Genomic DNA, 14,528 nt, shown 5'->3' with positions numbered 1-14,528 from the left:
ATAGTTTCCTTTCATGTAACATATTAGCTAAGGGCTCAATTTCCATTATTTACAATTTAATGACCAATCTGGCATCTTCCCCTCTAGATAACATTAAGAGCGCTTGGGAGGAAGACCTTGACAGGCCACTCTCTGAAAGACGCATTGGAACTGCGTTCTTAAATGGGTCCATTCATCGTCAATGTGTGCTCGGCATTCACTTATAGAGTTCAAAGTAGTACACAGAGCTCATATATCCAAAATTAAAATAGCTCAAATGTTTCATGGCACTAGCCCCATGTGCAATAGATGTCAATGTGCTGAGGGATCATTAATTCACATGTTCTGGACTTGCCCCAAATTAGAGCGTTGCTGGCGATCGATATTTCACACCCTTTCGGCGGTTCTTCAGCACAGATTAGAGCCAGAACCTCTGGTGGCATTATTTGGAGTCACTTCAGAGCAGTCATAGCTGTCAGCATCAGTGTGTAAAGTCCTTGCCTTCTCTTCCTTGTTAGCATAGAGCGATACTATTAAAGTCGAAAGATCCCATCCCACCTGCTCATAATGGAATAGAGATATGATGCCTTGTCTCTGCCTCGAAAAGATTAGGTATTCATTAAAGGAACACTTCACCTCTGGAAAGATGAATGTGTATTTAAAATGGGTCATTTATGTAGAAGAAATGTGAAATTATTTTTGAATTTGGAGCCTTCTAGACTGAGAAAAGCCAGAAAATGTATTTTTGGCTTATGGGGATGAAAGACAACAACTCCCAGAATGCACTTGCTTCGCTGCCCTAGGAGGCCACGCCTACCGGTAAGAGATCGCAGTAAACAACAAGGCTATGCTACTAGTGAGTCTCCGTGAGTCTGCCCAGTATTTTGATGTCGCCCAAAATGTCCAGGATTCGGCTTTTGCGTTCTTCAGTCGCCATTCCTCATGTTTACTGTGACGAGCAGGAACGAGACTGACGGCCGCGGAGAACGATGCGAGGCCGGTGGCGTGATTACTGATGAGTGGCGCCGGCGCCTGCGGCCTGTGAGACGCACCGGTCTCGTATCTCTCACGGAGGAGTGGGAATTTTCCTAGCAATGTTAAAACGCACATCAAACGATCACTTGTTTAGCGTTCATGTAAACACTACATTCAGATTCACCAATCGGAATGAATTCAGTTAGATTGAAACAAAAGGTGTGCATGTAAACTATGAATGCGACTGCAGAAAGCAAAAGCCGAATCCCGGACATTTTGGACCATCTCGACGGCCAGACATGTCCGGGAAAAAGAGGATGGTCACCGCTACTACTCAGCTTTCTCCACAGAATAAGAAACTGTTAGCTTAGCTTCCAAATAAAGAATGGCTGACACTATATGTACATTCTGTGAGTGAGTGAGATCCCTCTATGGGCGGGTTGAAAACATGCGGAACAGCGCCTTCTACTGGATAAATGATGAGCTAGTGTTTGTAGTCTTACCCTTATTCAAATAAATTTGACTTCCTGGTTTTTATGACGCAAAATGACGATTTTTGCGTCATAAAAACCAGGAAGTGGAACACTTAAATCCTTATTTCTCCCATCTCAGGGGAAAATAAGGGAATAAACCATGACCATTCGAAAATGTGACTGGGTTTCTAAAGATACAAAGTCTAATGCAAATGGGTGAAGTGTTCCTTTAAGAGGATCGGGAAAAACGTTTTTTTTTTTTTTTTTTTTCAGATGTGGTTCCCTTTCATCGACTTTGTTGATAATTTTAAATAATGCCCTATTATTGGCTGTATTTTTTCAGAGTGTGTGTGCACATATCTATTTTCATATTTGGTTGAAGGTTGGTGTATGTAGGCATGTATGTGTGTGCTGAATTAATGGACACTACTCAGCATGGATTCGTTTTTGAGGATTGGTAAATGTGAAATTGGGGAAATCAATAAAAAAAACTAAACCATAGCAATAGATATCACGGTATAGTTATTTTTATTTTGTCAAAAGTAATTACAAACAATAAGCAAATACAATATAACAAAAACAATTATTAAACCAATTCAGTTTTAGGTACTCGCTGTTAGCCTGGCAAGGCAGACTTACATCAAGATTTAGATTTTTGCATCAACATTTTGCTGCCGCTAGGGTGCGTCTAGATTTCTAGGCTACTTCACTGTATGAATTAAATTAAAATGTATTCTTATTAAAGCTACAAAAGTTATTCAGTCAAGAGCAGCAAGTTATTTTCTCTTTTGGTTGATTCACATAATTGACACAGTGACAGCAGCCTAAAATGCCTACCTGCTGCTCTAAGTGTGAATGAATTCACGGATCTGTTATACTGATACACATCTGTTTTACACCCAACTGTTTACTTTCAATTGAGACATAACACACTGTTTACATGAATACTCCACACGATGGGACATAATTGTGTATTCAACCATTCAAGCGCAGTAAGACGTGAAAGAGATCTGAGTTTGTGCTTCAGTTGTGTGTCAGTCAGCTCGAGTACTGCATTGAGTTATTTTACCGCTTTTACCGCCTCGTCTCATTTTATACTGTCTCCACTATATATATATATATTATATATTATATATATCTCTCTATCATACCGGCCAGTCCTAGTCACAAACACTATTCAACTTTTCTGCTTAGATAACAGTTCAGATTGCATTACAGTAGAAGATTGAAGATGCTGATTACACACTTTTAAGAAATGGTTCATTTATCAGCCACAGTCTATTGTATTATCCCACATAATGCACTGTTGCCTGGGATTTTAAGGCATGCCAGGGAAATAAGAGTCATAGATGAGTCATTGCTGAAAAACGTCATTATTAGTGAATTCTCATCTCATTCTGATGCTTTTAAAACCGGTTAGTTATAAAACAAATATGAAATTCTCTTCTAAATCTATGGGAGATGTTAAAACATACTGCTTTCTTAATCGGGATGGGAGATGTTAAAACATACTGCTTTCTTAATCGGGATGGGAGATGTTAAAACGTACTGCTTTCTTAATCAGGATATTGTGTATTTTGGGGAGTTTGGTAGGCGATGCATGTTTCCTGAAGCAAAGCTTGTTCATAAAAGGATTACTGCAATATTATAAGTTATTGTTTCACATTATTATGGAAGTGATTGTAGCTTTTCGGATTAGGATTGCTATGGGAGGGAATATAATCAGGAGATGCTTGAGAGAGAGTTAAGGGAGCGTGGAAGTGAACATTGTGCCCTTGAGACTGGGTCTGCGGCCCCTTATAGCTGTGTTTTTATGAGGACATTGAATCCCAGAATCTGTTTTCACTGCAGCAGATTACTCTTCCTGTCCAGCACTGAAAAGCCAAACTACTAAATATACTACACTGATCATGCACAGTCTTTAGACAACATAGTGAATATACAACTTGTATAAGCAGATTGTCTATAAGAAGAATCACAAACTCCCTAGTTATCTGCTTAGTCACCATGACATTTAGCAAATCTTTCTGTTTGACTGTTTGATCACTGATTCTTTCAAAACAGTCACTGAATCCACTCGAGTGTTACTGTTGACGTCTGATTTTCTTAAGTGTGTGTATCTTCAAAAGGCAGAACAAAGATTAATTTTCAAAGCTGTATACTGTATTTTTGTCAAAAACATCAGATGAATCCCATTCTATATTGTCAATTCATTCTTAATATAAATTCAATGCTAGATTTATCGAGTTTATAATAAATATTTGATTTAGATTGTGTTGACATTGTGTGACAGGCAAATAAGGAAAAACACATTTTTTGAGTAGAGGTTGCATATAATACATAATTGAATACTTCTGAATCGAAAAATAAGTCATCCCAATAAGAATCCCTTTTAAATTTGTTCAGTGGGTTTCTGAAAGATTAACTCGCATTAAAAGCTGTTCTTAGTAACGCTATATTAGCACTGAAACCTTTAATGTTGGAACCATTTTAGCTCATCCACACTGATTTACCCTGTCAGTTCAGTAAATACAGGGACCGTATTTGTGGGTTAAGTGTGTTGATCAGGGTCCATGAAAAAGCCGAATATTTTCACCTAGTTTGGATTCAACTTGCAACCTTACTGTTTGCCACTCAGACCCCAAATGTGTCCTCTGATAAATGTCATTTTAAATATTGCACATTGATCTGCTGAAGTATTTACATAAAGAAAAAAGTAGGCATAATCCATTAAGCTGATTTTGAGGTTTCATTTGGTAATTATTTCAGCTTGCAGCTGTTATGACCAGAGTTCATGTGAGAGATGTTATCATTAGAAGAAGCCAGTGTCATAAAGATATATGCGTGCAATATTCAGAGCCTGTTTGTACCATTGTTAAAAAATTAATGAGGCCTAGCCAGATAATGTTGAGAGCTGTGCAAACATATTGCATTGCATGTGTGTTTGTTCATATAAATATATTGGTGTAGTGTTATCAAAAGCATGCTGTGCGATTTATACATGTTGGCCTTCGAGAAATCTTACATTTTCAAAATGCCTCTGTGCCAGAGATAAAAAAAAAAGGCAGACACTTTGTAGCATTAATTATTGATGCACAACATGAAAGCAAATACTTTTTATTTTTTTATTGGTTAAAAATATTTTGTGACCCACTGGGTGCTCTCAGTTTTTGTCTTGCACACACACACTAGCACATTGGAATTTGATCATTCATTCATCATAAAGAGAATGATCATGAAGTTTTAGCCTTGAAGCTGTTTGAATGCCTTTTATTCCTTCTGATATGGTGAAAGAAAGCATTAGTAATTAGGAATAAATCCCTTGTAGCGTTACCCTTACATGTCGACATTGATTCCAAACAGAAGGCTGCGGGTTCGCAACTCTGACAAGTTTCCATTCGCTATACATGCATCTTTTCCCCAATTAGTCAACCCTGGTTCACCCCTTCTCTTTGCGCCTGTAAGAAGAAAATTGACCTGATATATGAGGAATTGTGGGACATGAGGAATGAGTTCAGTGAATCTAGGGTGAGTAAATATATCACTGTGATTTATATGGCTCTTAATAAATCCAACTTTACACTGGTGAAAGCACTTATCCAATAAGATGGCAGATTCAGCCAAATGTAGCCAATCAGCCCTGGAAAAGCCTGGTTCATTCAATTGAGTTGAGGGAGTGATTTAATTGTGAAGTTATTGAGGCAGGAGTGGATCAGGCGCTAGCTGTTAGCCCTGAATCTTGCAGGCATTTCCTGTTTGTATGTCGTTGAGTGACTCGCTTGTTTCCTTCTACAATCCACTCATCCCACTCCTTGTCAAGCGAGTGCAGTGTTGTGAAGCGGATTGCTAGTTGTCAAGCCTGTCTAATAGAAGTTATTGGAGCAAGCAGGCATCTTGCACGTTCTCGCCTCACCGGTGTGAATATTGTCTCGCCGTGTTGCACCTGCTGGAATGTCAAGCAACTGAGAATGGTTTGAGTGAATCTGTTGTGATTCCAGATCGCTGAACAGGTCTGGCCTGATAACGTGCACTTTTCTGGAGTGATCGTGTCAGTGTTGGATGTGATCGTTGTGGCTATGGGGCCTATGGCAGGGTGTGTTTTTGTTGTTTAGCAAATGTAATATAACCACTGTCTCTGTTTTTTTCTCTCTCTCTCTCCCTTTCATCCAGTGTGGATCTGGTACACGCTCAGTTGAGAGTGTGTGAAGGTCGCAGTCTGCACGAGCTGGGCCTGAAACAGGACAAGATACGGATCAATGGCTATGCCATCCAGTGCCGTGTGACCACAGAGGACCCAGCACGTGGCTTCCAGCCTGACACGGGGAGACTGGAGGTAGGTTTACATCCTACATTCAACAGCTGAGCACTCGTATATCTCCCCTCAGCAATGTTTTCAGAGAGATTTTAATTTATTTAAAACTTAATAACATAAGGAAGGAGACAGACAGACAGACAGACAGACAGACAGACAGACAGACAGACAGACAGACAGACAGACAGACAGACAGACAGACAGACAGACAGACAGACAGACAGACAGACAGACGCTTGCGGTACACATAGAATTGATGCGTTGTTACATTTTTGGAGAGGTGCACGTCAGGGTACGCCGAAGGGTGCGTGTGCTACACAGTCTACGACGTGAGTTCGACGCAGAAGTATAAATTGGGCTTAACGTGCATTTGTAAAAGCAACTGATGTCAAACATCTTTTTGTGAAGCATTTATGAACCTCTTGTCCAACAAAAGACAACATTTAATCAATCAAAGCATTTCAATCTTCTGTTTGTTCAGCTACAGCGATAGTATGACACCCATAGGGATTTCCTGGAATGATGTGTCATTCACTTCTGCTGCGGGGCATTTTTGGCTTGTCTGCGTGAGCGCCCTCTGGCTTTCAGATGGACCAGCATTTACCACCGATCAGCCGTGCTGCACTGACAAGCTGCGCATGTAGTAATCGCAGCCTTTGCCAAATAGTGTGCGGTGTCATTTTGATTAACCGTGCAGCTCTAGTACAGGTATTCAATTTCTGAGACCTTTGCCCTCTCCCAAATGGAGTAGTATTTGATGTGGTCACATTTTATGATTCAGTAAGCATGCTCATGAGCGCCCACTTTTGGGGTTGCTTTGCACCCTTGATGAGCACTTTTGCTGACTGGTAAAGTGTACACCCCCAGGAGGACCACAAGGGCTGACAGGCTCTCTTTTTCAAATATTAAGACATTGCCAAATGCTTAGGTGTAAATTGAACACTTCAGAAAAACACATACGTGTTTGTGGTAGTCAGTGTGTACCTGCTTGTGGTGATATCGCGGAGTTATGAAATTTGTCTGAGATACTGCGGACAGAAACTTTTAGTATGGAACTTTTTGTATGGAAATGATATGCTGGTGGATGTATAATTGAACAAATATTAATATCAGCTTTCTGTGCCCAGTCACCGTTGAGCTGCTAGACTCTGTGTCAGAGCAGTTATCTGGTTTTGAGCTGCAAGGTTAACCGAGTTTTCTGAGGGTGTCTGATCAAGATCTTGCAGGCTAGATGTGTCTATATACATAGAGATGCTCCAAGGAGTCGACTAGCCCACAAACCACACACTATAATCCTCCTGTTATACCCACACTCTGCCAGCTCATTGGTTCGATAACCCCGTACTGTCCAGATGCATCTTCGGATGTGCCTTGCCTGGGCGAAATCTTTGTTCTTCCATCCAGCCACAGGGTCTTGGCTGTATCAAAAGAGAGCTGGATCACTCAGATAAGCATGTTCTTCCATTACCTTTAGAAAAGTGTTTGGCTCTAAGCTTCAAAGACTGACGTGGACATCCTGTGATGTTGGAAGAATGTTTCCACTTAAGAGGGATGAGGATCCATACTGATGGAGAGATGAAGGGAGAGGGACGGGAGATGCCGAGAACTTGGGCGAAGTTTAAATGTTATTGTCTATCTATATGCCAGAGCTAATAAGCAGAGAGTGAGAATTCCCTTAACGGAGTGTAAGAGAATATGAGATGGTTGTAAGAAGGAAAAAGAGTTGAGAATTTGAGCTTCCCTGATTTAGGAGACGAGAGCTTCAACATCAACATCAGCTTAGATGTAGTGGTGCAAGGGGTGTGCACTGACCAATAAATAGGCTGAGAGTCTAGACTGATAGTTGGGAAAGATAATAAACCAGGGTCCAAAATGAACTCACCATGCAAGAATTGATTTAAATGACACCAAAAACAATCCAGTTAGTCTAACTTTATTAGAACCTGCAAATAATACAGTATATTTAAATTGTACGAATGATGCTCTGACCCTTCAAATCAACTTACTACAGAAAATCTGTTGCAACTTCTTGCCAATGTTGCAGTGTCTCGTTATTTTAAATATTTATATAAATATTATATTTTGTATAAATGGGTAAATATTGCTGTTAATTATAAATGCATATACTGATTTCTTATTATTATTATTATTATTTTATTCATTAATTGAAAACATTCCTTGATTTATATTATCTCGAGTTTTACTGTTTTGTAGTTCTTACATTTTTTTTAAACATTTTGAATCTGCTTGGCAATAGCAAATACACACATATATAGAATATTGTAAAATAGTTTGCATATAGTGAGAATGATACACTACTCTTCGAAAGTTTGGGGTTAGTAAGATTATAGAAGAAAGAAATATTTTGTAACATTGCTGAATAAATTTCAAATAAATGCTGTTTTTTTTAACTTCATATTCATCAGCTATTTTTAACATTTGATAAGTTTAAGTAGCAAATCATCATTTTAGAGTGATTTCTGAAGGATCGTGTGACACAGACTGGAATAATGCTGCTAAAAATCCAGCTTTGCCATCACAGGAATAATATTGAAATCTTTTAAAATAGTAAACAGTTTAAATTGTAATATTTTTACATATTACAACCCCATTTTAAATGCGGAGATGTAAATCTCTCCACACACACATATATATATATATACTTAAATGTAGCCAGGTCTAATTGGCAGTAAAAATTGTACTCTAGGGTAAATGTTTCGTGTGACCGGAGTCAGTGAAGAAGAGAAAGAGAAACCGACATGGAGAAAGGTACTGCTATGAAGGAATATAATCAGCCACACGTTAGATCTTCTCCCATTTCAGTATGTCAACACAAGCTCTCCTGTGTTTATGTGCAGTGGCGACTGATGTGAAAATAAGGCTGCAGGTAAAGAGAAAAGAGTCGCTCTCTCGATTCCTCTGTCTGCTTAGAAGTTTCTCCTCACTTTCTGACATGTCTGATGTCGTGCTTCTGAGGCAGAAGAGGGCGGGCGGTGCGCAGGTCGGCCAAGCTCTTGTTTTGCAGGGAAAATGAGTGCATAATGGGTAAAGTGAAGTGCCGGGATGAGAGCATGCAGGGAACAGGCACTGAGAGCTCTTCTACGCTTTTGTTTCTGTGGGATAAAAAAAATATGGCTGTTGACTGAAGGGTGCTCTCTGTAATCAAATGAGAGCGAAGGAGAGAAGGTAGAAGCCTTTACCATAACATGGTGCATCAGAGAAAATATGTTCTGTATATGGGCAATTAAAATCTCATATTTGCTCGAATTCTTCATATGAGGCTTGGATGATTTATACGTGTTTCAGATGTAAACCTTTATAGGGTCTGGGCTTTGAACGCAGAATTTATTGAAGCGTGTGAAAGATTACAAGCCTCTTTGGTGGTGGTACTCGTTCAATCCTCGTGTTGCGTGTTTGTGAGCAAGTGTTGGTTCATTAACGCTTCGGCTCTTGCTGGCGCGCTGAGAGAACATAATGCTGATGAGGAGAATCGAGTGATTTGCATTATCATAATAAACATAATTATGTTGTTGAATGTGCTGATGGTAAATACTGCTGTGGTGGAAATGGGAGTCCATAATTCACGAGACGAAGAACAGCGTCACTTCATTTGATTTCTCTTTTGATGAATGGAATTTCAGTGTGCAGAAGTAGTTGGTGATTCGTGTTTCCTTTGGTTTCGGCACCTTAGCTTCTTCCCTCACCAGTCATTTATGACTGGCACTTTCCAAGAATAGTGTGTGCATGTATGTGTATAATAAATTGTTATAATTATAATACTAAATTATGACTACATTTTATGTGGTATTTTCTCTTTATGAGTTTTTGTTTTTTTGTTTTCAAAATATTTTTCAAAATGGGTAACGGGTTGCAGATTTAGCCTAAATGAAGGTGTCACTCTGACTTGCTAGTTTGGGACCAGTTTTTGATAATCTTGATTTCTCATAAGTTAAAGAATTAAGTTCCAGTATACTGTCAAAAATAGGGCCACAATTATGTTAACTTTCCGGTGTCACAGTTCAGTTATAAAGAGTGTTACCTGAGTATTAGGGTTAATAATCATGTGGTAACAGGGTTGCTCACAGTTAAATGTTTTTGGTTGATTAATTTTTCTACTAAATGTACAAAAACAAGTTAATTACCTTAACAGCAATTCAATAGATTATGACACTGGTGTTTTTATTTTATTTAACTGTTGAATACAGTGAAGGCCTGTATTCTAGACCAGACAGATTTTGGCCAGTCCCACGTCAAGAAGTGATAACGTGAAACAGGCCAGAATCTTCGATACAGGCATGATGCCAGGAGGATACAGACATGTGATGTTTAAAAGTAGCTACTTTTTTCATTTATTTTTATGTTAGATAAGAGTCCATCTTGCATCACTAAGAGTTCTCGCAAAAAAGAAAAAATAGATTTGTGCCTTCAATACATGTACCCTATTAATGTAAACAAATGATTTTTGCTTTTTTATTTCCTCTCTAAATGGCTTCATATTTGACCATAGGTTAATATGATTCTGTCTGGCTCATGTTGAGCTAGGCCTCTTGCAAAGTTAAAATATTACTCGCTTGCAAAAGTCCACCAGCAGCCCTCTGGTCATTTGTTCTTAGAGCTTCCAATTAAAGAAAACAAATGGAGGATGAAATGCCATGCTGAAAAATTTCTGGGAACGATTCATGCCTCCTAGGTAGATGTAAAGCATATGTTGATTTGTGTGACATCGCCTCACTGGCTCCGTGGGCATCTCTGGAGCAGATCTCCATGACCACTAGCCTTTCATCTTTCATCCTGCCTGCCAATAATACACACAGCTCCCTGAGAAAGAGCCATCTCGCGTCTTCCTTTATTAGAGAGGAATGAGAAAATATTGTTTTTTACTCCAGATGGCTGGCGCGAGACTTGTCTCCTCTCGTTTACGTGACATGCTCCTCTTTTGTAGATTGTAACTGATGACGGTGCATTTCCTCGCCGCCCTTCACCCAAGGTAGACCATACCGACGCTAGCGTTCCCTCTCCGCAGCTCTGTAGGAGTCTGCTGCTGTCTTATTCGGAGATGCAAACTCCCGCCGCCGCCACACAATTTGAAACAATGCAGCTCCGTCAAGTCACATTGCCAAGCTGTCATTTCCAGACACGTGCGCATGGAGACGCCTGGGGACTGGGTGTTAGTGCGGAGGTTGCATTGGTATTCTGGAAACAGCAGCAGCGTCGCAGGCCATTTACAAACATTATTGGAGAGGTGGCAAAACCCCCCTGAATGACGAGTGGAGTGTAGACTCGCCTGAAGACACCCTTTTTGTCACTACCTGATATTCGAAAAAATATGCTACACACATTCAATGTGCTACAGGCTGTAAGTTCAATATGGATGACTAGTCAAATTCACCTATTGTTGAACGGTGTTAAACTGTTAGCAGTTAACTAACCTTCAATGAGATGGTTCACCCGAAAATGAATATTGTTATCTATTCGCCCTTATGTTGTTCCAAACCTGTATGACATTCTGTCTTCTGTGGAACACAAAAGAAAATGCTTTGAAGTACATAATTTGACCCCAACGACCATTTGTATTAGCAAAAATGTGAGCAATCTACTTTTCATTGTTTGTTCCACAGAAGAATGAAAGTCATAAAGGTTTGGGATGATATAAGGGTGAGGAAATGATTGACAGAATTTTCATTTTTAGGTAAACTATCCATTTAAATACTCTCTGGGGCTTAAGGAGGATCATGGGAGTCAGGCGTAACAATCCTTTTGGGTATTGGTTCAACCTGCCATGCAAAATAAATGCTTCATTTTGGCTACAGGCTCTTTACAATATTATTCAGTTCATCGCAGCGCTGATGAACAGCGATTTATATAGGACCTTAGAGGAACACTTAAAGCTCATAAGACTGGAAATGGATCCAACAGGAGTTGTGAAGCCTCAGGCATCCAGCTAAAGACCGTCTCATTGTTCAGCAACACTACTGGCGCGGTGCTCAATGGTCTAAAATGCTCAATACTAACACCCAAATCTCATCCCAACTGAAGAACTGAGACGATGTAATGAGGTGGAGCTGCTTTGGCTGCCTCAGGCTCTGTAAGTCTCACAATTATTAAAGAATTCCTAGTTGTTCAAACTTCAAAGACAGAATATGGGTAAACTTTATAATAAGTTCACAGTACCAAAGCACTTCTAAATCAATTGCAAACTATTAGTTTATAGTGAATTAATAGTTTATAAACTGATAAACTATAGACAAATAGTAACTAATGTATTATTCTTCATTCATTGTCATTGTAATTAACAAAAGTATAATTGTTTATTAGCTCATATGTAGAGAGTTAGAAAATGCTTTAACAACTTATTAACCATAGATAGTTATCACTTTACATTGGGTCACGGAAATGTCATTAAGTGCTTTAATCCAGCCTTTATTGGACATTAAGTTCGTATTAAGAGTTCCCTAAAATGTTATAATTAATATAAAATAGCTTTTTACCTAAAACCATATTTTATTTACTATTTCGACTGGTCAAGATGAAACCTTGGTGTTGGAGCCATTTATCTTGAAATTCAGGTAATGCCAATAAGGTTTGCAGATCTTCTCCTCTCCTAATGAGCTCCTTGTTCGATAAGAATGACTATCTACCCAGTGTAAACTGAGCAGCAGAATCCCTTCGAGATAGATCGATTCAACTGAGCTGCCCTTAAGTGAAGTTTTTTGCCATATCCTCCCAAAAGTGTTTACTAATTCATCTGAGCCTGAAGAACCTGAGATTTCCCGAACGGCCTTTAGACATCTGCACGGCCGTGGGAGACATATGTCTTGACGTTAAATCATGGCCATTGAGACTAACTCCATGAGCAGTTTGCTGTAAGTAAAGAGCTGCATTTTCTTTGAGGCTTTTTCTCCTTATGCTCTTGTCAGCAGTTAATGGCTCATGGGGCACTAAAACCCTTCCAGCTTCATGATAACACCGCCAAGAGTAACACAACTAAATCTAACACAAAACGAAATTCAATACCTCAGGCAGGTATACGGCGCACCGTCGTGGTCTCGTGTGTCACGTGTGTGTGTGTAGACGCACTCGCACAGATGTGTGCAAGAAAAGGTTTCTGAAGGATCACGTCTGCTGATTCCTGGTTAGCCTGAAGCATTTCTCTGGGAATGGACGCCTGCAAGATTTCTTAATTATACTAGTTTGACCTCCAACGCACTGTCTGCACCCTTGAGTTGCCTCAAACAGTCACTCCTCAGTACTTTCTCTCTTTTATGTGGAGCAGTTTGTCACGTCCATACCAATAAGAAACGGCTGACAACTTCTACAGATAAAAATGGCTTATAAAATGGCATTGAGATTTCTTCCTGCAGGTATTATTATTATTCAGATGTAGTTGGGTCCAGAAAGTACTTGGACACTTAAGCCACACTTCTTCAGTGTGTTAAGGTAATGTGTAGAGATTTAGGATAAAAGCTCAAATGCGTCTGCTTGTGATAAGAAACGGAATAAACTGGTGTTAGAACTTTGTATACAATCCAAAATAATCTGCATGCATTAACAATACTCCCATTTTTAAATCGAAAGGCAAGACTTGATTGTATCCTTTTGGGAGTTGATTGTAACTGTAATCAAAATGAAAAATCAGGTTATGAAATGGCCTCTTTTCATTATCCAAAGACATTAAGAAAAAATCTTTATGAAGTTTATCTGTTAAGCGCAACAAGAACAGGTTTGTGTAAATGCTTAGATTTAATGTTGATTTCTGTGTTATTGGGAAGATGGGATTAAAAAACTTGGGGAAACTCTGGCTTTTAACTTTTTAAATAGTTTTTGCCCGTTAAGCGTGTTGGCTGCAATATTCATATATCAGCTAAATAAGATGAAAGTGTCTCAATGCCTCCGGTGCCCGCTCTTCTCATTTGATGTCTTGACGTAATGCTGGTAGGGGACAACAGGTGTTTCTGGGATTCTGGGAGTAATGCGGTGTACATGCTGTGCTCCATCTTCCAATACCGCTGGAATGCTTTTGACCGGTGTTTATCTCAGTAGGTTTAACTGATGATGAGGTTATTTTGAGCACTTATTTGACATTCAAAGACCGTTATTTCCAGATATCATTTTCTTAGCTGGTTTTCTTGCTCTTAAGATTTAAAAAAAGAACACTTTTAATACCTTCTTAGCAACATTTAATACCATCTTTGCAACATTAGAACTGAATTGAGATTGCCTTTTTAAGTTTAGTTTCTTAATTTGAATCGAGGTTAGGATGCAGAATAGCGACTTTAAATTTGAAAAAAAAAAGAAGCATTTTGGCTTGATAAAGCCTTTTATAAATGTTTTGAAAATGTATATTACCTGCATAATGCATACAGAGAAAACAATAAAACATTAGATTGGATAGACTGATAGACATGGATATTGAGATAGATACAGATTAGTAGATCTGGGAGATCGGGGAGGGAACAAACTTTGGGCATTCGGAGAATGAGACTACAGAAGTGATCAGACCACTGAACAGTTTTTTTTTTTTTTTGCTTCACGTTATTAATTTTAAGAAAAGTGCTGGCTTTGATCATGCCGGAAATAATGAGGAGTAAATGTAATTCATCTGATCTATGTGGAGACAAATTGGATGCATCCAGTGGAAGCCTGCAGTTCATGTGAAGCTCTAAATCTTAAATCCCTCATTGTTACCCCATAAATTACCTTGTTCTTCCCCTCTTTTAAACGCCTGCTATTTCTATTGATCTAAAATCCAGTCGCATATACATTTGGGATGTGTTGGGCATGTACGACAG

The 14,528-nt window shown here is 39.1% G+C and overlaps 1 protein-coding gene across 1 annotated transcript in view; it reads left to right on the top strand.

Moving 5' to 3' along the window:
* pcxa (pyruvate carboxylase a) overlaps window positions 1-14,528 on the top strand; it is a 109,373-nt gene that overhangs the window by 29,703 nt on the left and 65,142 nt on the right. Inside the window, exon 9 of the mRNA XM_079587041.1 lies at window positions 5,598-5,760. Coding sequence (XP_079443167.1) covers window positions 5,598-5,760 — 163 coding nt within the window. The remainder of the gene's footprint in view (window positions 1-5,597; window positions 5,761-14,528) is intronic.

Source organism: Phoxinus phoxinus (genome assembly GCF_949152265.1).
Source record: "Phoxinus phoxinus genome assembly, chromosome: 17".
In the NCBI taxonomy this organism is placed as follows: domain Eukaryota; kingdom Metazoa; phylum Chordata; class Actinopteri; order Cypriniformes; family Leuciscidae; genus Phoxinus; species Phoxinus phoxinus.
This window is presented reverse-complemented; position numbering and strand designations above follow the sequence as displayed.